This window comes from Dama dama, chromosome 1 (assembly GCF_033118175.1).
Source record: "Dama dama isolate Ldn47 chromosome 1, ASM3311817v1, whole genome shotgun sequence".
Lineage (NCBI taxonomy): Eukaryota > Metazoa > Chordata > Mammalia > Artiodactyla > Cervidae > Dama > Dama dama.
Genome location: NC_083681.1, coordinates 15,902,244 through 15,926,398, shown reverse-complemented (window position 1 = coordinate 15,926,398; position 24,155 = coordinate 15,902,244). Strand labels below are relative to the sequence as shown.

Below are 24,155 nucleotides of genomic sequence, written 5' to 3'. Positions count from 1 at the left end.
ACAGAATAAATCCCATCTCCTGTACTGTTACTCTTAAACAGCTTATTTATTAGCCAACCGTGAATGCACCCTACCTTATTACATAGCAATTCGAAGGAGTTAAGCCTATGATTAGCCTTTCATCTTCTTGGCAAAACTATTAGCTCAGTTATGAGAAAACAGCTTAATTAGTGAGATTTCCTCACAAACACAACTAAAATAGCATTATTTAAATAGAACATTAATCGTTGCTATTGTTTTTAAAATCCTGAGCAGAGAAGGAATATTTTGTTCTCCTTATATGTTTAAAATCTGAAGGGCCCTTCATCCTGCTTCCTGATCCCAGCAGTGAGAGATGATGATGAGAGCAGGAGACGTAGAATCTGGCTAATTGTAACACAGCTGGTCCTTTTGATAAATCTGCTATTTAAGTCTCTGCACAAACATTCAATTATTTATAAAGCTGATGACTGCCAACAAACATTATTACTATCTCACATGATCAGGAGGAAAATACCAAAGAGAAATATAAGCAGACATGTATAATAAAGTGTATTTATTATACACACTTATATAACAAAATATATGTATTTTTTATTTATACATATATAATGTATTTTAAGTTCTATCAGTGAAATAAGATTTAACATTACTTAGCAACTTAAGTGCAAAATCAAGATTTAAACTGCTTTTAGAGGTGTGGCATATAAAAAGTTAACACAATTACTAAGAAATAAGTATATTTGTCATGTATTCTCCTCTGCAATCAGTAAATGGGATCTATTTTGTTTTTCTAACAAATATACCAGAACCAAGAGTTGCTCCTTTCAAGATATTCTCCCTGGAAAGCAGTACATTTAACCATCAGCGACGCCTTTTGTCGTCCCCTGATAAGGCATATTTGATTTTTCCCAACACTGTCAAATACTATCTTAAAATAGAATATGGTAACAGTTAAAAGTGGGCCCGGACTTCCCTGGCAGTCCAGTGGGTAAGACTCCACCCTGCCAATATAGAGGTACAGCCAAAAGATTTTAAAAAATAAATAAAGTCTAATTTCATTTTTCTCTTAATGAAGTAAAGAACATTTTATTGAAGCTGAAATATAATGTGAATACCAAGCAGAGCCAGCAAGTGCCCTGCTGCCCGTTCCCATGGCAGTCCAAGGAAGAACCAGCCAGGCTCCTGGTGGTTGGAGGTCTAGTAAAACTCCAGGATAAGTAACTGATATACCACTGAGTGGTACCTGACATATGGGTTCTCAGATTATTTATCATGAGTTAAACATTTTTAAGACATGAACTCTTTGCCTCATTAGTAAAGTTATCCCATAATAAATCAGATGTTTTTCAATCTCCTCTTGTATCTTTCCAAAACACTAAACCTATTCACAGTAATATTTCAAATCATTTTCTAGAATGTTGATAGCTCTAAAGCACATAATCTCTTGCTCCATACCTAAAAACAAAAAAACTGAATCTATTTCATATATATGTTGCCATGATTTCCATCTAAACACATTTTTTCATCAAAATTGCCTAAAATAGGATTTCATTTTGAGTTACCTTGCCTATTTCATTTTATTTACCTCCTTTAGCAATGTATAAATGAATTTTTGAGTGAATATATTACCGTTATTTAACATAAATTAAAATATTAAATAAAATAATTTAACATGATAATAATACTTCTAGTACCTAGGAAACTTAAAAGAACTTCCACTTTACATGAAATGTAAGACAGTCAGTGACCAAACCCAACTCTGACTAGGTAGCTTAAAAGAGAGATGTAAGAATGGATATCCCAGATAAATTACCTGTCTTGTCATCTGCCAGACACAGTCAATAAACTGAAGAAAAACAGGTGATCTGTCTGCATCTGCATGGTTCTTATCTCCATGGCCAACTCTCTGAAGCAAAGAGTGAAATATTATATGAGCTTTGTAAGATTTTTCAGCTTTTGATGAAAGTAGTTTTCTTTTTCAAGAAAAGTAACATTTGCTCAATATTTTAAAAATTCAGAAAATCTTTTTGAAAGAGCACTGCAAGGAAAACAGAAATCACCAAATTCCACCAAGGAGAAATGTCTATTAGCATTTCAGTCTGCAACCTGTCCAATTATTTCCTGGCAGGAGACACTTGTAACAGGAATTACAAGTCTGTTTAACAAAGGAAGCTTAGATCCTAAAAAGCTGACAATGGGAGATAGGAGCAGACAGACCTCAGAGCCCAGATTTTTGTCCTGGAGATTTACTATGCCCTGAATATTAACAGTTCCTTGTACACTAGCCCCAGGAAGCACAGGTCTCCTTTAACACCCTGGCCAGGGCATGAAGGGGACCGACTGCATTGGAGCTCCAGGCGGTCTTTCAAAAAGAATCATATTAGCACAAACCTCTGAAAACTTTTGGAAAATGCTTGACATCTCCCCTCAAGCATGCACTCACCTACTTTCTGAATCGTTTTTCTCCTCTGAGGACCTCTGCTCCAGATGACTGAGATAAACACCGACCCTATACCCCAAGGCAGTGATTCTAAAAAAGTGATCCAGACTTCCAGCAGTGGGAGAGGTCTGTGAGTTCACAACTATTTTCATAATATTACTAAGACATGCTTTGCCTTTTTCAGTGGGTTGACATTTGCACTGTGCCATGCTTAGGTGCTCAGCTGTGTCCGACTCTTTGCAACCCCATGGACTGCAGCCCACTGGGCTCCTATATCTATGGGGGTTCTCCAGGCAAGAATACTGGAGTGGGTTACCATGCCCTCCTCCAGAATGGTGTAAAGGTGATGAAGGAAGAAAACTTCTGGTACCTTAGGAGGAAATCAGGAAACAAGGCATTGGAATCGAGCTATACTATAGTTATTATGTTTGCCCTGTCAAACACTTGCAGTTAAATGAAAGAAAAAAAGCCAATCTCTCTTAAGCCAATGTCCCTGATGAAGCAGTAAAAATTAATAAATCTCCACCTTGGAGTATAATTTTTTAAGTATCCTATGTAACAAAATGGGAAATACACATAACGTGCTTCTGTTGCAGACTTAAGTAGAATGTAGGAAACACAGCTTTTTCACGGAACATCATTTTGACTTGAAAGAACAATTGATATATGAATTATAGTTATTAAGACCTGAATATCTTGCAGACATCTTTTTTGAAAATGTACAAAAGTGAGTCTGTCACTTCAAGGAAAACAATGGACAGTATTTGTCACCAATGAAGAAATTCAAGCTGTTGAGTGAAAATTAAATTTGAGGGAAAATTTTACCTGCCACAATGAGTTTGATAATACTTAAAAGACTTTTCTGATAAAATTAGTGGTAATATTAATACCTGTGATTTTACGATATATATTGAAATGCATTAAGACGGAGGGGCTGTGTAAATCAGTAAGCCAGTATTTTCCCAATTACCAACACATGATATTACAAAATCATGCACAGGTAAAAGATCTATTTATTCAAAGTGCAAGACATACCAACGGAATTTAATAGAACAAACACCAGAAAACTCATCAAGCTAGTTTTAGATTCCACATTACAAATAACCACTAAGAAACTACCACTTGTCAAGTTTTGGCACAGTAGCAAAGAAACTATCCACAATTCTCTGGAAAAAATTAAAATACCCTTTTTTTCAACCTATATATCCGCATGTGGTCAAATTTTCCTCATATCTTCAATCAACAGGACATATTGTAACAAACTAAATGCAGAAGTAGATATGAAATTTATCTTCTATTAAGCCAGATATTAAAGAAACTTGTAAAAAATGTAGAATAATGCCACTCTTCTCATAAAACTCCATGCTTCCTAACATATTATGCTAGTTACTTTTCTTTAAAATGTTATTTATGCTAATATATAACAGGACTTTGGGTTGAATGTGTCCCCCAAAATTCACATGTTGAAAATCAAATGCCCAATTTGATCATTTTAGGAGCTACCCAGGTCATGAGGGTGGAAACCTCATGAATGAGATTAGTGCTCTTATCAAAGGACAGGCCCCAAAGAGCTCCCCAACCCTCTTCCACCATTAAAGATAACAGTGAAAGGCTGGCAGTCTGCAATCTGGAAGAGGGCCTTCACCAGAATCCTACCATGCTGGCACTCTGAACTTGGACTTCCAGCTGTCAAAACTGAGAAACACAGCAGTCCAAATGGACTAAGAAAATAGATTATTTCCTTAAATAATACATACATTTAAAAAATTTAATTTCTAATATGGAAAATACTGATATAAACAAAGTTCTTTGGGGTCATCAACAACTGTTAAAAATGGAAAGAGGTCCAGAAATCAAAAAGTTTGAGAATCATTACCCTGTATTAAACATGTGCACATACCCACTTAATCAGATGTGCTTTGTTAAATCCTGCTTTCAGATAACAATCAAGAGGGGGAAAACGGAGTAGGTAGTCAGAGTTAGCAATTTAGGAATCCACTGCAGCTTCAAACAGTCTGAAATGTTTATGATTTTGGTTACCCTTATTTGAACATGTGCAGCACTGGATGACTGAAACGTCACTCTTTTAACAGTCTTATCATGGTAAGTACATTTTATAGAGTTGAAAAATATAAGCCATCTGAATGGATACTCCAGGTGACCAATTTTATTTAACAGTTCAAGTTTAAAACAGCAGACTACCTTTAAATGTCCATTTCTTGCAAGCTTTTTTTAAAATAAACACTGCTAGTGGATACTAACAGCTAACATTAGAGACAGCATCTGGGCAAACATATTTCAGAAAGTCTTTCAGCAACCTAGGAAAACGCTGCCAAAAATCACACTCTCGGGGGCTTCAAGGCCTCTGAGAATCTTACCTCTCGTCTCCAGGATCCTCTAAATAATCTGACAAGTTTCTCTTGAGCAGTTTACCATTAGAACAAAAGGTCAGTCATATGTGAATATCAAGTGAATAAAAGACATGATCTTCACACGCCTTGTGTGAGATGCACATGTGATACCGAGTTAAGGCTCTTCACTCACAAGCTGAAATCGATGTCCGAAGCTCAGCCACTCTTTCTCCACAAGCACCTCAAAGCCTCGGATGGTGCGGTAGTGCCCGTCCAACATGAGCATGGCCAGGGAGGTCAGCTGGGCAGTGCGGTCCCAGCCGTCGCTGCAGTGCACCACCACAGACGTCTTTCCTGACTCCACCCTGTCGGCGATCCTGAGGGCCCCTGCAAGAATAAGCTGAAAAAAGGAGTTTTTCAATGAATTCTTTTAAAAAAATACATGCTTTCTTCCTCAAAATTTGTAATAGGTTTTTTCAGAGATGACTATCTCAAAAACAGGTGGAGAAAAGAATATCAGTCCTTTCCTAAAAGGAATTTTTGTGAATGGTGGAAGATACCGACACTTTGCTTTTAAAACTGAAAAATCTCAAAAATGCAGACTCCTGTTAATCTACACAATGAAATATCCAAACAAAAGGTAACTTTGGGTTCTGAACAAAATCAAGAGTATGACTAATAAGAAAGAAGGATTACGTTCCGAAGAGATCTACTTCTGAGAATCTTCAAATACTCCAACATCATCCATTTAAGTAAAAATAATACACCAATTGAATTCTTATCTGTTACTTAAAACAGTGATACTTAACCAAAGCAGAATAAATATGAAAGCAGTAAAGTTGGATATTATAAAATAGTCTACACTTTCTATAGCATTTACTCTACTGTTTTTATACCACACAGCAAGCAAAGCATGAAATTTTAGAGAAAGCTGACTTTTACATATTGGTATGAATGAAAAATTCTCATCGGGCCAATATATTATCACGTTAATTTAACTGGTATCTAAAATAACTTCAGGTATTTTTTTTTAAATATGCAGGCTCTCTCTGCAAAATAATTTACCTTCTCTGAAGTTGATCTTGAGTTAGAACTAGACAGAATTAGATGTAACCTAAAGAGAAACACACAGTGTAATAGCCTTTAAACTGAACAATAGAGCCCCCCCTCTTCTCTGCAATGGCCCAATCATACTTTAAGAACAGCATGATCACACAAATATAGATAAGAGTGAAAGAAGAGATATGCTATACTAAGGCTTGGAGAACCTCATGATGACCTCCTTTTAATCATAATCGTAGGCATATTTTGGAAGTGGGGTACTCCGAAGCAATCTCAATCTTATCTATGCATCAGAGTTATCTGTGAGCATTAAAAAAAAGAAAAAAAAAAAAGCCTGGTCTCCATTAATCCTAACTCACTCTTTTAAATAACTTCCACCTATAATTCAAATATGAGGCTTCCCAGGTGGCGCAGTGGTAAAGAATCCACCTGCCAATGCAGGAGACACCAGAGACGCGGGTCAGATCTCTGAGTCGGGAAGATCCCCTGGAGAAGGAAATGGTAACCCACTCCAGTATCCTTGTCTGGGAAATCCCGTGGACAGAGAAGCCTGGTCGGCTGCAGTCCATGGGATCAGAGTCAGACATGATTGAGTGAATGAGCACACACAGAGCACGTAAGTCAAATATATACGCAAAATTACACACCATTGACCTAAAGGGTTAGAACAGGTGGAAAGCTAAGGCAATGAGGAAGAGTTCTCCGTTTGGTCATCTTCATCCGTTCATTCACTTAAAAGAAACATTTATGGAGTCCCCCACCACACGGTAGGCACTGCTCACGGTGCTGGAACTACAGAGCAGCAAACGGAACAAGTGCTGGCCTAATGAAGTTTATATTGTACTTAGGTGAGGCCGGCCGGATGCAAATAAAGAAAGAAACAGTGTGTCGGAGGGCAGCAAGTGAAAAAGTGCCATCCAGACTAGGGAGTGCAGGCAGAACTGTCACTGTGTATGGAGTGGTTAGGAAACACAGCTTTGAGAAGCTGACGTCTGAGCAGAGATCTAAAGAGAGTGAGTGGGTAAGCCTTGCAGGTGTGAAGACTGAAGGAGAAGGTGGTCCAGGCACAACTGTACCTCTTTGAAGGAAATGTGTTTCTGTTATAGCCAGTTTTTTGGAAAGAATATTGTACCTGCTAAACAATGAGCTGTAATTTACAAAATGCTACAGTGAATGTCAGTTCCGAATCAAGTCTTACGGTTTTCTATTTACACATCATCAATATATGTGCTCATGTATTATATAGAGATCTATATATAATATAGAGAGATCTATATTTTGGTAAGCTATGTTACTGAAATTCAGACCTACCTGAAAATATTTATAACTATATTAACTGAAATAATGTTTGGTGCTTCAAACATTATGCTTAGGCAAGCTGAGGTTCATACAGTCCCCTTCATTTAACTTCTTCACCTCATGTGCCTGACCAGAATGGTTTTCAAAAGCTATGTAACAATTATTTATTGGGTGATTTATTTACATCATATAGTGCTACCCTGGCTCCAATGGGGACAAAGAAGAAATATGATTTATCCTGTCCTACTCTCCATGAATTAGCAATCTATGTTAATTGACACATAAAAGCAATTAAATCAAGTACTTGGGAGCATCTGATTAGCCAGAAAGAAAAGTAAAATGAAAAGCTCAGAGAAAATGGAAATGAATTCCATCTGAGAAGACTTTATCAAAGAAGTAAACCGGGAACTGAAGGACGGGCAGATTCAGACAGGATGGGAAAAAGAGGGAAAAAAAAAAAGTACAACAGAACCAAATGCATAATACAGAAACCTAATTCATTCAAGCACCCAAACTTAAAAGTAGTTCTAATTATCAGAGTAGTTATCAATTTTTCACTGTTTAGAAAGATACTTCTATCTTGATTTCAATTGTAAGAGGCAACACTCAAGAGGGCAGAGAAAGTCCTTGTTTGATAGTCTCTTACAGTTTAAAGAAATAGTAACATATCCCTACCTTAATATGCTCCAGCCAGTGAGTAGATTCCAAGTTAGACAACCAGTGGGTCTCCTCAATGTTGGGGTACACAATCTCCTTAAGTTTTCGTAAAGATTCTCTCATAACATGGATATTGTGGATATCTAGGAAAACTAGTTCTGCATTTTGATAGGCATCTTCACTTTCATAACCTCCACCTTTTGCCTGGAAAAATAACATCACAGGAAATAAAAAATGAATGCATATCCATTGTATGATGACATCCTTGAAAGAGTGCCATAAAATGCCCAAAAGTATCAAAGCTGATACATGTTGCTGATGGACAGGAAAACTCCATGGGAAAATGTGGCTGGCAACCTAACACAACCACACTGTCCCACAAGTTCTTCATAAAACAAGAATATACACGCTCACCCTGACTTCCTCTTGTTGCTGTTATTAAAATTATATATGGTAACATATAGGAAGGTACTTAGAGCACTATAATTTCACTGTCCATATCTCAAGTCCTACCCAAACATAATTTCATACAGAAGACTGAAGCTCCATATGCAGGGACATCTGTATGGTTTTCACCTGACCCACACTTTTCTTCACTTCACCTTAATATTTGCAAAGTGCTTTGCAATCGTGGTGACTGACTTCTAGGGTAACTGCACAATTATTATTAAATAAAAAGACAGAACAAATATAAAAGCACAGAGTACTATAGTATAATACTATCACTATTTTCAAAGAGGTAAATCTATATCTACAGAATAGAATGAGAAATATTTGGTGTTCACAGTAAGCTACAGCTGGAAAGAAACAAATTTTTCTGGGTTGAATCTTTCCCTGTTTTATGAACAAAATACTCTTTTGCCTTTTGGATAAAATATGCCTCTTATCTCAGGTATAAAACCATGCCTCTTTGAGTACTAGTGGAAAAAAATTAGGATGATACTGGAACAGTCACTGTAGTTATATAAAATTAAGAGATCACATTTTTGAAAACAATAAAACTTACCTCTTAACCAACAAATTAGTGAAGAACAGATGTTCAAGTTTCCTTTCTGACACTGACAGTGTGGGAAATGGTTTAGAGTCAAGACGGGCACAAGTACAAAATTAACAGTGTTTTATTAGGTCCCTGTTAACAAGGATTATTCTAGAGAGTGGGGACAGCTCACATCAGGGACAGAGGGACACGCAAATGTGTTGCAATAAACCCCAGAAACATGGCAGTTCTGCAGCTGCAGGGAGCCTGTCACAAGCACACAGGGTCAAACGCTCTGGGACCAAGACTCGCACAAGAACTGGTCGGGTGCACAAAATACAGCTACTTGTAGAAGTCAGAGGTAAAAGGGAGAGTAAGTATACATAAGGGACTGTACAGACTACCTACTCTGACAATGTAAATACAACACATGTATTTTACAATAGGAGCAAGTCCAAAAAAATTTTTCCCTAAACGTACTGGGGATACTAGTAACACTGTTATTCTAGTACTATGGTAGGATAAAGTCAGTGAGTAATTATGTAACATATAAATCTTATCATTCCCTCTGACTTTGAGAATCAGCATTCCTGGTGGGGAAGGAAGGAGTTACACATGTAATTTTGAAGAAGTTATGTAAGAACCTGCCTGCCAATGTAGGTGACTTAAGAGATGGGGTGTCGGGAAGATCCCCTGGAGAAGGGCATGGCAATCCACTCCAGAATCCTTACCTAGAGACTCCCAAGGACAGAGCTGCCTGGCAGGCCACAGTCCATAGGGTCATAAAGAGCCAGACATACTTAGCACACATGCATGCACACATGTAAAAACTCTAACACTGAATTTAAACCGAAAGCACCAGTATGAACTCATGAAGTACTGTATCTTTAAAAATATATTAACACTTCCTGGCTCTATCCATTTCCTAGTCTATTCAGAAAAGACTCCGAAATTGGACCAGTCCAGTAGCAAATAAGTATCCTTAGCACCAAATTATGGTTTCAAATACCATCTCCTACAAACAGAAACCAGAACTTCTTAGGGAAATGGCTATTCCAAGTCTGGGGCAGGAAATGTACAAGATTTCCTGATGACTCTGGTGTATATCATACCAGATAGCAAAGATTACTATGTGTGTGGGCTCAGTCACTTGAGTAGTGTCCGACTCTTTGTGAACCCATGCACTGTAGCCCATTAGGCTCCTCTGTCCACGGGATTCTCCAGGCAAGAATACCGGAGTGGGTTGCCATGCCCTCCTCCAGGGGATCTTCCAGACCTGGGGATCAAATCCATGTCTCCTGCATTGCAGGCAGATTCTTTATCGATGAGCCACCAAGGAAGCCTAAAGATTACTACAGTCATGCCAAACACTCGGAAGGTAACTTGCAAAGTCTCCTTTTGATCAAAGGTGGAGAAAAAAACTTTAATGCTATTTGCAATGAATTAGAAATTGCCGACTACATACAAATACAATACGTGCTTAGCTGTGTCCAATTCTTTGCAACCCCATGGACTATAGCCCACCAGACTACTCTGTCCATGGAATTTTCCAGGCAAGAATACTGGGATGGGTTGCCATTTCCGACTCCAGGAGATTTTCCTGACCCAGAGATTGAACCTGTGTCTCTTGTGTCTCCTGCACTAGCAGGCAAATTCTTTACCACTGTACCACCTGGGAAGCCCCAATGCATTCATAGTAACACTTAAAAAAATTAGTCATTCTCATGGGATGGCAGGGAGCAAATTTATTATTGGGAAAACTGATAAATAAGGAAAAAGAATCAAGTATTTACCCTGGCTTTCTTATATGAACTGAACTGCTGATTAACCATAATTTAGATAAGAGAAAGTGCTTCTTTTAAGAAAGAGCTCAACTAATAGCTGAAAAGAAAATTATGAACTTAAGAGTATCACCATTTTGCAACCCCACTGAAGGAACAGATCTCGGCACTGAGCTTGATCAGTTGCTAATATCCAAAAAGAAGAATCAGCCTCAAATCATGTGCCTCCTGATGTATCCCCTACAGCTTTGCCAAAGAAATTGAACCTAAATCTGAATAAACCTCTGAATTCATGTGAAGGAAATTCAGAGGACAGAAGAACTATACCATAACACAATCGGCGAAGTCTGGACTGTGGGAAACTCCACAGTAAAATATACTGGAGAGAAGGAGGGGGTCAGGAAGGGAAGCACAAGGGGCAGACCGTAGACGAAGAGAGACTTAAAAGGCATACAAACACAATCTTAACAAGGCGAGGCTAAACTACAGAGACTAGTGATGTGTATACTTCAGTAACAACAGATTAAGTAATGTAAGAAGATGACTACTATAAAAGTTAGGATAGTGGTTACCTTTAGTAGGGGTAGAAGGCAAATCTGATTGGGGTAGGGCGCACATGGAAGGCTTAGTGGCTAGTAAAGCTTTAATTCTTGATATGGCTCATGACTGCAAAAGAAGTTGTCACAGTCACACTGCTTCACACATGTTCACTGCTGTTTCACACATATTCACACTGTTTCACACACTGCTGTATCACACATATTCACACTGCTCACACATATTCACACTGCTATAAAAAATATTCTTACCATGAAGATAAAAAATATTTGTTGCAACAAATATGTATGCTTTTGCAAATTTTAAAAGGGAGATGGGGCAGGTGGGTATTGCGTGAAGGTGGTCAAAAGGTACAAACTTCCAGTTAAAAGATAAATAAGTCTTGGGGATATAATGTACAACGTGATGACTATGGTCAACAACACTATATCATATATTTGAAAGTTGCTAAGAAGAGTAAATTTAAAAAATTCTCATCACAAGGAAAAAGACACCATAACTATGTGAAGTGATGGATGTTAACTAAGTGATGATCATTGCACAATATACATATATTTCAAATCAACATGCTGTATACCTCAAACTTATATACTTTACTATGTCAATTATATCTCAATAAAACAGCAGGAAAAAAGATATCTATCTAGCTGGTGAATTAACTTTCCTGATAATAATGGCAATATGTGCAAAACTTTGAAAAATATGAATATTTTAAATCAGGATATAGTAATGGTATAGCTAGGGAACAAAACTGTCAACAATAAGTACTTATTTTAGCTATATTTAAAGTACTAAATATTAAACATCTAGTATTAGAAGAATGATTAAGTAAACAATGACATAGCTGTATGATGAGTACTTATTAAAATATTTCTCAAGAACAGTCATTGGAAAGAAATATTTTTTATAAAAAGGAAAAACAATGAAACAAAATAATCAATCTATAAATGCATAGAAAAAAACAGTGGCAGAAAATATATCAAAGATCAGTAATTACAGGTGTTTTTTATTCCTTTACTTCGCCTATCCCTTCCTAGATTTTTGTTGTCTATTACATATTTTATGATGAGAAAAATGCCCCAATACATAAAATATACCAGTCTTTATTAAGAAAAGAGATTTCCATAGTGAAATACATGTGGGAATAATTTTACAAGGAATAGAACATTTTGCCTAGCCCCTTTTCTGCCTTAAACACCTCTCATCCTAGACAACATCTTTTTTTTAAAATACATTTTATTTATTTATTTGGCCGTACCAGGTCTTAGTTGTGGCATGTGGGATCTTGTTCCCTGACCGCGAATAGGATGGTATTCCCTGCATTAAAAGCAAGGAATCTTACCCACTGGGCCACCAGGGAAGTCCCTCATCCTAGATAATAAGTCTCATTCCTGCTAACTCATGGTATAAGTAATTACTGGAAAAATATGCCCAGTCCCTGGGGAACTAGTTTCATATGTACACTGTCCTGTTTCTCCTTTAAGGGGAATATTTAACATTTAAGGGGAATATTTAAGGGGAATATTTACAGCTTAACAGAGAATGCCTGAATTTCAAAGTGTCCTCAAAACACTAAACAGGATAGAAATAATTAAGTACATGCTCCATAATTTAATTAAAGGATGATCACCCCAGCATTGTTTATAATAGCAAAAAAGAATCAAAAAAAGAAAAAGAAATAACCTAAATATCCAAGAACAATTGGTGTTACTAGTTATCATACAATTAAAATAATGTTACAGATGTATATTTATTGGCATAGAAAGAAACAGCATCAATTAAAAAAGGAAATTGCAATTATCCTATTTTGTCTTAAAAACATGAGTACACACATATGCACATAGGTCTGGAAGTATAGTCAAGGTTTAATGGTGTGTGTCTCTTATTTAGTTATAGAATTTGGGGTGTTTTAGTTTTGGAGGGAGGCCGTGTGGGTTTTTTTCTTTGTCTTATCTGTGAGGCAATTTTTTAAAGCTAAACTGTCTTCTCTTTTCTTCTCCAGTAGTAGACTTTGCCAAGTGGACCAGAATTTCTATTTCCACAATGCTAATATTTATTCTATAGCAGAAATCAGGACCACTGCTTCAACCAACGGCCCGTCTTCAGTGTGACTAGCTCGTACACGCAGAGACCTGCCAGAAGAGGGCAGCACAGGTCACTGAGAACTCCGCACGCTTCCTACAAGGGTGCTGTGCAGACTTCAGCGCCACAAACCCAGTTTGTGGTGCCCAGTTTGGAGACGAGAGAGTTTTGCTCCTGAAACAACAGTTTATCAGGTGAGTTTTGCCCCTAAAACAACTCTGTTAGTTTTTATGATTCTCATTTTACAAATAAGCCAATTAAAGTTACTAAAAAGATTAAAATTGAATGGGATTGACATTTACACACTGCTATTTTGAAAACAGAAAACCATTAAGGACCAAATAAGCACAGGGAATTCTGATCAATATTCTGTAATACTCTACACAGGAATAAGAACTTGAAAAAGAAAAGATACATGTATAACTGAGTCACTCTGCTGTAGACCTGAAACACAACACCGTTAGTCAACCATACTCCAATATAGAATTAAAAATAAAATTCTTCAAGTTACACTATCAAGGAGAAGAGCCAGGATTGGAATCTATCTTTAGCAGATGAAAAGCCTAAACTCATCCTACTGCACTGTGTACGCGTGCGTGTGCTCTCACGTCCAACTCCTTGTGACCCCATGGACTGTAACCCTCCAGGCTCCTTTGTCCACAGAATTTTCCAGGCAAGAATACTGGAGCAGGTTGCCACTTCCTACTCCAGGGGATCTTCCCGACCCAGGGATCAAACCAGGGTCTCCTGCATTGCAGGTGGATTCTTTACCACTGAACTACCTCCTGACAAACTCACGAAACTGTAACTATAATCTTAATTACTGAAAGAGGATCTCACCTTATTGGCAACTGCATTAACACTTGGCCGGGCGTCGAATATAAAGATTTTATGAGATTGGGCATTGGAGTCCATAATGGCTTGAAGGTATTTTTCATCTTCTTTGCTTCGCTTCCCACTCACCCCTACCATGGGCTGGCTACATCGAGTGATTGTGGCTTGACTTTCAGGATGAATCCATGACAAAACCTTAATAGGGGGAAAAATGGCAACACACCCATTGACATGCTTCTCTATTTACAGTTCTTCCCCAAAACATTACTCAATAAAACTCTGCTTTCTAACTGGATTCAAAGTCAAGCCATGAAAGGAAATATGAGGCTGCTATAAAAAATCATCATTTTTCTTTCAAGTCAACTCTGGCATGTGGGAAACTTGGTCTTATTAGTTAATCAGATATTGATTTAGAACAGTCACTAATTAAAGTATTGTCTCTAGGAAAATATACATTAAAAGGGGGCTAAGTAAACTCCACTTTTAAAGTTCAGCAAAAATGCCCAAATATAGTGTTCAGAGTCTACACATTTTTTACCTAAAATTATTAGAGCTTATCTTTCCAGAATACAGAAATTCATCACAAATTTGTATTGTTTTCTTCATTCCAGGATTTAACGGAAGACAGCACTTATCTCTATGACCAACTGTATGAGATAAAGAAATAGTGAATAATACCAGAGCCAACTTTGATTTCAAGTTAAGAGCCATGCAATTCTGAGAAGCTCTTCTTATACCCATTTCAAACTCTCCAGAAAACTCTTTAGTCTAAGTCTTTCCTCTGGTTTTAATTTTACTCAATAACTCATTCCCTAATAGCCCCACAGAGGACCCACTGCTGTAGCTATTTTTATCCTGCATCTACTCCCCCATTCATTCTCCTCTGCATTATGTGGAGCACAAAAGCAATGGGGAAGCTTCAGCACAGCTTCACACTTACTGGGATACGGCCCCGCGATCTGAAGGAAGCCACTCTCTTCAATTCTTCATCAGGGATATTTGCCGGAACAACCAAGAGGGCAGGGTAGGTATCACAGAGCTCATAGCGTTCATTTATCTTTGTTATTCTCCAGCTTTCATTCGGAATTCCCTACATGTGAAATAAACATAAGAAAAATTACTGCCTAAGAGAAATATCTGAAAACATTAGAATAGAAGGCTCCTATTCAACTTCTCTTACACTCCACTATCTATCTCTTAAGTTGTCGGAATAGTTGTTGTCTGGCTATGGTGATCAGGCTTTTAGGATAAGACCTTCTAACACAGAAAATCTGTATTCATTTTGGCACTTAGTTTTACGTTAACAGATTTATTATGTCATTAAATACTGACTGAGTGCTGGGTCTGTCCTAAACATATCAAACAAAAACAAAGGAAACAGTAAGACTAAAAATAAAATTGTTCTCATCTTTAAAAAAAAAGTCTCATATAGTTTGAATGGACGACTGACTTTGCTGCCATTCATCTATATAAAGAAATGTCTGAGGGCAGGTGCTAAGCATCCACTAGAAAGCTATGCACATATTTATCACTGATATACATAAAGTGAATTTCACAGTATTAATGTCACTAATGTAAAACATATGAGAAAAACAAGAAAGTAACAGAAGGCAAAGCCCCCTCCCCCACCAAAAAAAGAAGCAAGAGAAACAAAACATGTTTTTTAATACACATCAATTGTTAAACTTTTGGTCCTTAAAGGTTTGTTATATTTATAACTAGTATACCACTTCACATACACAATTACTTAATAAGACACTTTAAAATTTCCATCTTCCATTAGTATAGGAAATAAAGCCATTACAGTAAATGGTTAGAATTAAGAAAATACATTTATTTTTCATTTTATTACCTATGACAACTCATAACAAACAGAAAAAGAATTGAAAGAAACCAAATTACAGTAAAAATATATATACACACATTTATTGAGCATTTACTATCTGCAGGCGCTATGCCTACACATGCACACGTATGCGTGCACACACAATTTACTGTATTCAGGTTTCATTAACGTCACTGTAAAGATGAAGAATTTGTGGCACAGCTTATAACTTGACTAAAGGTAGTAAAAAAATTCCATGTAAATTGTAAACCTATCCTTTTTATAATAAAATACATTGTGCCTCAAGAAAAATTTCACTATCCTGATTCACAAAATGGTTATAAAAACCTGAAATCAAAGGGCAGAAGGTACTTCTCCTCCAAAGGGGTATTTCTCAAGCTGTTGCCAAACACCCAGGAAGATATTAAAATTTAGAAAGAAGGGAGGACTTCCCTGATGGCACAGTGGATGGGAATATACCTGCCAATGCAGGAGACAGGGGTTCTATCCCAGGTCCAGGAAGATCACAGATAGCATGGGGCAACTAAGCCACATGCCACAATCCCTGAGCCTGTGCTGGGGCCTGCGTGGCCCAGGGCCCGCGTGCCGCAGCCACGAGGCCCACACCCGAGGCCCTGCTCCGCGGGAAGAGAAGCCGCAGCAACGAGAAGCCTGTGCACTGCAAGCAGAAGTAGCCTGACCCAGTGACAAAGACCCAGTGCAGCCAACAGTAAATTAACCAAATTTTAATCAAAAAGGAGGCAAAATTCCTTCCCAGGAATCATGTGCTTCCATTTATACTCACCATTTTAACATCGGTGCCTTACATACTATTTACCCCATTTACTTTGCCTGGCCCCAACTTACTACTTATGATCTACATCTCTCCTTCCCTCTTGCCTTCCTCGACTTTATGTTCAGCTAAAATCCAAACTTATTTTCAGAAATAAAAGGCAGGTTTAGTAGAGACATTTACAATGTATTTACATGCAATAATTTAAAAAAAAAAAAAAAAAAAGGTACAATGAACTGGTGAGTTTATAGATGAAGTGCTCAATCAACAAACCAGTTCAGTTCAGGAGCTCAGTCGTGTCCAACTCTTTGCGACCCCATGGACTGCAGCACGCCAAGCCTCCCTGTCCTTCGCCAACTCCTGGAGTTTACTCAAACTTGGTGATGCCATCCAACCATCTCATCCTCTGTCGCCCCCTTCTCCTCCTGCCCTCAATCTTTCCCAGCATCAGGGTCTTTTCCAATGAGTCAGCTCTTTACATCAGGTGGCCAAAGTACTGGAGTTTCAGCTTCAGCATCAGTCCTTCCAATGAACACCCAGAACTGATCTCCTTTAGGATAGACTGGTTGGATCTCCTTGCAGTCCAAGGGACTCTCAAGAGTCTTCTCCAACACCACAGTTCAAAAGCAGCAATTCTTTGGTGCTCAGCTTTCTTTATAGTCCAACATCCATACCTGACCACTGGAAAAATTCACTACTAGATAGACCTTTGACTAGATGGACCTGTTGGCAAAGTAATGTCTCTGCTTTTTAATATGCTGTCTCGGTTGGTCACAGCTTTTCTTCCAAGGAGTAAGCATCTTAATTTTATGGCTGCAGTCACCATCTTCAGTGGGTTTGGAGCCCAAAAAAATAAAGTCTGTCAAAAAAAATAAATAAATAAAAAATAAAAAAATAAAGTCTGTCACTGTTTCCCCATCTATTTGCCATGAAGTGACAGGACCGGATGCCATGATCTTCATTTTCTGAGTGTTGAGTTTTAAGGCAGCTTTTTCACTTTCCTCTTTCACTTTCATCAAGAAGCTCTTTAGTTCTTCTTCACTTTCTGCCGTGAGGGTGGTGTCATCTGAGTATCTGAGGTTATTGATATTTCTCCCGGCAATCTTGATTCCAGCTTGTGCTTCCTCCAGCCCAGCGTTTCTCATGATGTACTCCGCATTAAGTTTAATAAGCAGGGTGACAATATACAGCCTTGACGTACTCCTTTTCCTATTTGGAACCAGTCTGTTGTTCCATGTCCAATTCTAACTGTTGCTTCCTGACCTGTATACAGGTTTCTCAAGAGGCAGGTCAGGTGGTCTGGTATTCCCATCTCTTTCAGAATTTTCCACAGTTTCTGGTGATCCACACAGTCAAAGTCTTTGGCATAGTCAATAAAGCAGAAATAGACATTTTTCTGGAACTCTCTTGCTTTTTTGATGATCCAACGGATGCTGGCAATTTGATCTCTGGTTCCTCTGCCTTTTCTAAAACCAGCTTGAACATCTATAAGTTCACAGTTTGCATATTGTTGAAGCCTGGTTTGGAGAATTTTGAGCATTACTTTACTAGCGTGTGAGATGAGTGGAATTGTGTGGTAGTTTGAGCATTCTTTGGGATTGGAATGAAAACTGACCATTTCCAGTCCTGTGGCCACTGCTGAGTTTTCCAAATTTGCTGGCATATTGAGTGCAGCCCTTTCGCAGCATCATCTTTCCGGATTTGAAATAGCTCAACTGGAATTCCATCACCTCCACTAGCTTTGTTCGTAATGATGCTTCCTAAAGCCTGCTTGACCTCACATTCCAGGTTGTCTGGCTCTAGGTGAGTGATCACACCATCGTGATTATCTGGGTCGTCAAGATCTTTTTTGTATAGTTCTTCTGTGTATTCTTGCCACCTCTTCTTAATATCTTCTGGTTCTGTTAGGTCCATACCATTTCTGTCCTTTATTGAACCCATCTTTGCATGAAATGGTATCTCTAATTTTCTTCAAAAGATCTCTAGTCTTTCCCATTCTACTGCTTTCCTCTATTTCTTTGTACTGATTGCTGAGGAAGGCTTTCTTATCTCTCCTTGCTATTCTTTGGAACTCTGCATTGAAATAGGAATATCTTTCCTTTTCTCCTTTGCTTCTCTTCTTTACTCAGTTATTTGTTAAGACCTGCTCAGACAACCATTTTGCTTTTTTGCATTTCTTTTTCTTGAGGATGGTCTTGATCCCTGCCTCTCCTGTACAATGTCACGAATCTCTGTCCATAGTTCATCAGGCACTCTTTCTATCAGACCTAGTCCCTTAAATCTATTTATCACTTCCACCATATAATCATAAGGGATTTGATTTAGGTCATACCTGAATGGTCTAGAACCAAGAAACTTGAGTGCTATCTTTAACTCATCCAATCAGTGACCAATTTTTAGGATTTTTTTTCTTCCAAAAGAGTCAGAAAAGTTTGCTCACTTCTCTCAAACCTCACTTCTCTCCTGTACCTCTGCAATCCATTCTCCACACTGCCTCAAAATTCTTTTAAGATGCAAAAGTTATCATGTCATTCTGCCTAAAACTGTCAATGGCTACCTGTTTCTTTTCAGATAAAGTTTAGAACTCTACACAGGACTTGGCAAAGACCTTCACATTCCTACTTTTCCCTGCTGATCTCTGGCCTCTCTGCAGAATTCTCCAGTGCTTGCTTTAATCCAGCCTAAACCAAACACCTTCCATTTCCAGATGGCATCCTGTTCTCTCACCTGAGTACTTGCTCTATTAATCACAGGATTCATAACCATATATTTTGATTATTAGTTTATTTCTTTGAATATGCCATTAAACATGTATACTATGGGAGTCAGGATTGTGTCTTTCTGTTTTAACCGCTAATACACTATAGGTGCTTCATGACTCTGATTAACGAAGGAAGAATCAATGAAACATTAAGGAAGCTTCTACAAGAAGAAAAATTGGTTTCTGAAGTATTTTTTTAAAAATATGGAGTCAAAGCTGAAAGGGTCAGATCTCCTGAGAGATCTGTACCACCCTGAATCCAGGTAGCTAACTCTCTCTCACCATCTTCCCATATCCTTGAAAAATCATTGCCAGGGAGAATGTTACCCGGCAATGTTACCAGCGTTACCACTGAGATTGTGTCATATTCTTCAGAAAAAACAAAATGGGCTTCCCCAGTGGCTCAGCAATTCAGGAGACACAGGAGATAAGGGTTTGACTCCTGGGTCGGGAAGAGACCCTGGAGGAGGGCATGGCAACACACTCCAGTATTCCTGCCTGGTGAATCCCATGGACAGAGAAGGCTGGTGGACTACCAGTCCTTGGGGTCACAAAAGAATCAGACATAACTCAAGTGACTAAGCACACAGCACACTTCAGAAAAAATGGCTAGGTGGGAGTAGAATCTTTGAGGTAAGCCATTACCTAATGGCTCTCGTCCCCCTCATTCTTAGAGAAGTTGATATAACCACCTCCACTAAAGGAACTGCCTTCCAAGCAGCAAACTGGAGTTGGCTAGTCAGCGTATACTTTCTTTGTAGACAGTGTTAAAGACATACTGACAACTGTTATCTCTGACGTACATCTTTCTACTCTCCACAAAATCACCACCCTTCAGTTAATGTATCCATTTGTCAGAGTCAATTTACAGTCAAATTAACTGGATTACAGCTTTCCTTGTTAGTTACATCTCAACTCTGAGAATAAACTTTTATCTTCCTTGGCTGTACTTGAGTGCTCTACAAATTTCTTAACCAAGATATCTACCAATATGATTATTTGTGCAGAAGACCATACTCATTTTTCATTTACTGGTTTTTATCATTAATAATTTTAATTAATTAATAATAATTTTAATTAATTAATAATAATTAAAATAATTATATTAATAATTACCAACCTGATAATTTCTCTTTACCTTACCCACAAATTTCAGAGTCCTCTGTAAATCACTACATGTGTCAAGAGACAATTAAAGGAATATTCTCCCATACAGAAAACTTAAATGGTTATTCATAGTTTTGCCCATTTAAAAAATATATAATCTAATTTCTTTAGGCACTTTCCTCTTGCACTTCAGCAAAAGCACACAAAAAGCCAACCAATATGATTTGCTTTTAGAGCTTTACAATGTAATAAATGCAATAATAATCATTTAGATAGATTTCTATGGTTTACAATGCACCTTCCTGCATATCACACTAACTCCTCAAAATACCATTAAGGCAGTTCTTCTCACTAAGTGAAAAATAAAGGCACTGCGTCTAAGAGTGAGAACTAAGCAAGAGCTAGAGCCTCCATTCAAACGTGGAGTCCCCTAAATGCTCCGGCAGCAGACTGTGCTGACCGCTGCACAGCGTCGCATGTTAAACAGGGGGGTGTACACTTTAAAGCAGAAAACCTTACGGCATGTGAACGGTATCTCACTTCCAAAGAAAAAAAGAATAGAAGCCCATGTATTCTGAGATGGTATAATCTCCAAAATGTATTAAATGAGAAAGAAACATACAGCGTGCAGAGAATGCTATTATCTGCTTTAAAAAAAAGAAATAATGTACACACATATACAGGCTTTGTCACATAAAATCTCTGAAAGGATATATAAGTGGTGAGTAACATTATTTCCTAAAGGGAGATGAGCTGGGACAGCTGGGGAAAATGCTGGCCCAGCTGGAGAGGGTGTGGAGAAAAGGGAACCCTCTTACACTGTTGGTGGGAATGCAAACTAGTACAGCCGCTATGGAAAACAGTGTGGAGATTTCTTAAAAAACTGGACATAGAACTGCCATATGACCCAGCAATCCCACTTCTGGGCATACACACTGAGGAAACCAGATCTGAAAGAGACACGTGCACCCCAATGCTCATCGCAGCACTGTTTATAATAGCCAGGACATGGAAGCAACCTAGATGCCCATCAGCAGATGAATGGATAAGGAAGCTGTGGTACATATACACCATGGAATATTACTCAGCCGTTAAAAAGAATTCATTTGAATCAGTTCTAATGAGATGGATGAAACTGGAGCCCATTATACAGAGTGAAGTAAGCCAGAAAGATAAAGAACATTACAGCATACTAACACATATATATGGAATTTAGAAAGATGGTAATGATAACCCTATATGCAAAACAGAAAAAGAGACACAGAAATACAGAACAGACTTTTGAACTCTGTGGGAGAAGGTGAGGGTGGGATGTTTCAAAAGAACAGCATCTATACTATCTATGGTGAAACAGATCGCCAGCCCAGGTGGGATGCATGAGACAAGTGCTCGGGCCTGGTGCACTGGGAAGACCCAGAGGAATCGGGTGGAGAGGGAGGTGGGAGGGGGGATTGGGATGGGGAATACGTGTAAATCTATGGCTGATTCATATCAATGTATGACAAAACCCACTGAAATGTTGTGAAGTAATTAGCCTCCAACTAATAAAAAATAATAATAATAATAAAAAAAAGTATATCCTTTTATAATTTTTGAATTTTATCCAGTGAATTACTGAATTCAACTTTTAATTTACAAGAAGACAAAGGAATGCTCTGATGCTTTATCTTTAGTCTCAACATTTATGTTAAAGTTCAAGTTCTTTATATATTTTGGATATTAATGCCCTTTTCAGATACATGATTTGCAAATATTTTCTCCAGTTCATACAGTGCCATGTATCTGATAAGGCTGCTAATATCCAAAATACATAAAGAACTTAAAAATGACAAAAAGTCCAATTAAAAATGAGAAAAGGATCTGAATAAACATTTTTCCAAAGACATACAAATGGCCAGCAGACACATGAAACAATGTTCAACATCACTAATGTAAGGGAAATGCAAGTCAAAACTACAATGAGGTAGCGCCTCAAACCTGTTAGAATCGTAATCAAAAAAGAAAAAAACAAAAACAGAAAACCAAACCACAAGTGCTGGTGAGGATGCACAGCAAAAGGAACCCTCGTGCACTGCTGCTGTGAATGCAAATTCGTACAGGCACTATGAGAAACAGCATGGCGGTTCCTCAAAAAATTGAAAAGATCATACAGAACTACTGTATGATCCAGCAATTCCACTTTGAAAACATTAACTCAAAAAGATATGTGCTCCCCCTGTCACTGCGGCATTATTTACAACAGCCAAGACGTGGGACACAATGTTAAGTGCCCAGTGATGAATGAATGAATGAAGAAAATGTAATATATATACATAATAATATACGGGGGCTTCCCAGGCAGCTCAGTGGTAAAGAATCCACCTACCAATGAAGGAGACACAGGTTTGCCCCTGGGTGGGGAAGGTCCCCTGGAGGGGGAAATGGCAACCCACACCTGTATTCCTGTCTGAAAAATCCCACAGACAGAGAAGACTGGCAGGCTACAGTCCATGGGGTCACAAGGAGGAGGACACATCTGAGCAACTGAGCACACATAAACACACACTTATATCCACATATATAAAAAATGGAATTATATTGCTGCTGAGTCACTAAGTCAGGTCCAGCTCTAAGACCCCATGGGCTGCAGCACACCAGGCTCCTCTGTCCTCCACTGTCTCCTGGAGTCTGCTCAGATTCATGTCCGGTGATGCTATCTAACCATCTCATCCTCTGCTGCTCCTGCTCCTTTGCCTTCAATCTTCTCAGCATCAGGTCTTTTTCAATGAGTTTTTATTTTATTCAGCCATGAAAAAGAATGAAATCTTGTCACTCTGTGACAACATGGATGGAACTTGAGGACATAAGTTAAGTGAAATAAAACAGAAAAGCAAATATTGTATGACGATCTCACTTACATGTCGAATTAAAAAACAAAAACAACAAAAACCCAAACTCACAGATAAAGGGAACCAACTGATGGTTGATTATTCGAAGTAGGGGGTCAGGAGTGGGCAGAAATGGTAAAGGAAGTCATAAGGGACAAGCTTCCAATTATAAAGTTAATGTAGTTACAGGGATAATATACAGCATGGTAACCATAATTAATACTGTAGGGGATGTCTGAAAGTTGCAAAGAGAATAATCTTGAAAGATCTCACCACAAGAAAAAAAATTCTGTAACTGTGTATGGTGACACAGTTGAGCTATTACAAGACACTGTGGTAATCATTTCACAATAGATATAAATATTAAATCATTACGTGATACGCCTGAAACTAATATAATGAATGTCAATTATACTTCAATGAAAACAAGGAAAGAAACAGGAAAAAAAGAGATTATCTTCATTTTCTTTGGTAATAAACTACTACACCAAGAAGGGTCCTCGCCACCAGACTTTAACGTAGTTGAGCCAGAGACAAAGTGCCTAACTCTCCAGTAAAAAGTTAATAAATTAATAGGTTAATTTTTAATCTTTTAAAGTCAAAGACCATAAAGCATCTGTATCATTTAACGTAGAGTCCAATGCTCTATTCTGATTACTGCATTTCCTAATCTCATAATTCTCTTTTCTGAATGTGTATATCTGCTTGTTTACTCTTTTTTAAATTGGAGTACAGCTGATTTACAATATTGCATTAGTTTCAGATGCACTGCAAAGTGAT

The 24,155-nt window shown here is 38.0% G+C and overlaps 1 protein-coding gene across 3 annotated transcripts in view; it reads right to left on the bottom strand.

Moving 5' to 3' along the window:
• MTMR2 (myotubularin related protein 2) overlaps nt 1–24,155 on the bottom strand; it is a 105,292-nt gene that overhangs the window by 5,241 nt on the left and 75,896 nt on the right. For all 3 annotated transcript variants that reach the window (XM_061143741.1, XM_061143749.1, XM_061143756.1), the window contains 5 exons: nt 14,963–15,112; nt 14,029–14,217; nt 7,810–7,995; nt 4,967–5,173; nt 1,796–1,888 (listed from right to left, as the gene is read on the bottom strand). In XM_061143741.1, the coding sequence (XP_060999724.1) occupies nt 1,796–1,888; nt 4,967–5,173; nt 7,810–7,995; nt 14,029–14,217; nt 14,963–15,112 (825 nt within the window). The remainder of the gene's footprint in view (nt 1–1,795; nt 1,889–4,966; nt 5,174–7,809; nt 7,996–14,028; nt 14,218–14,962; nt 15,113–24,155) is intronic.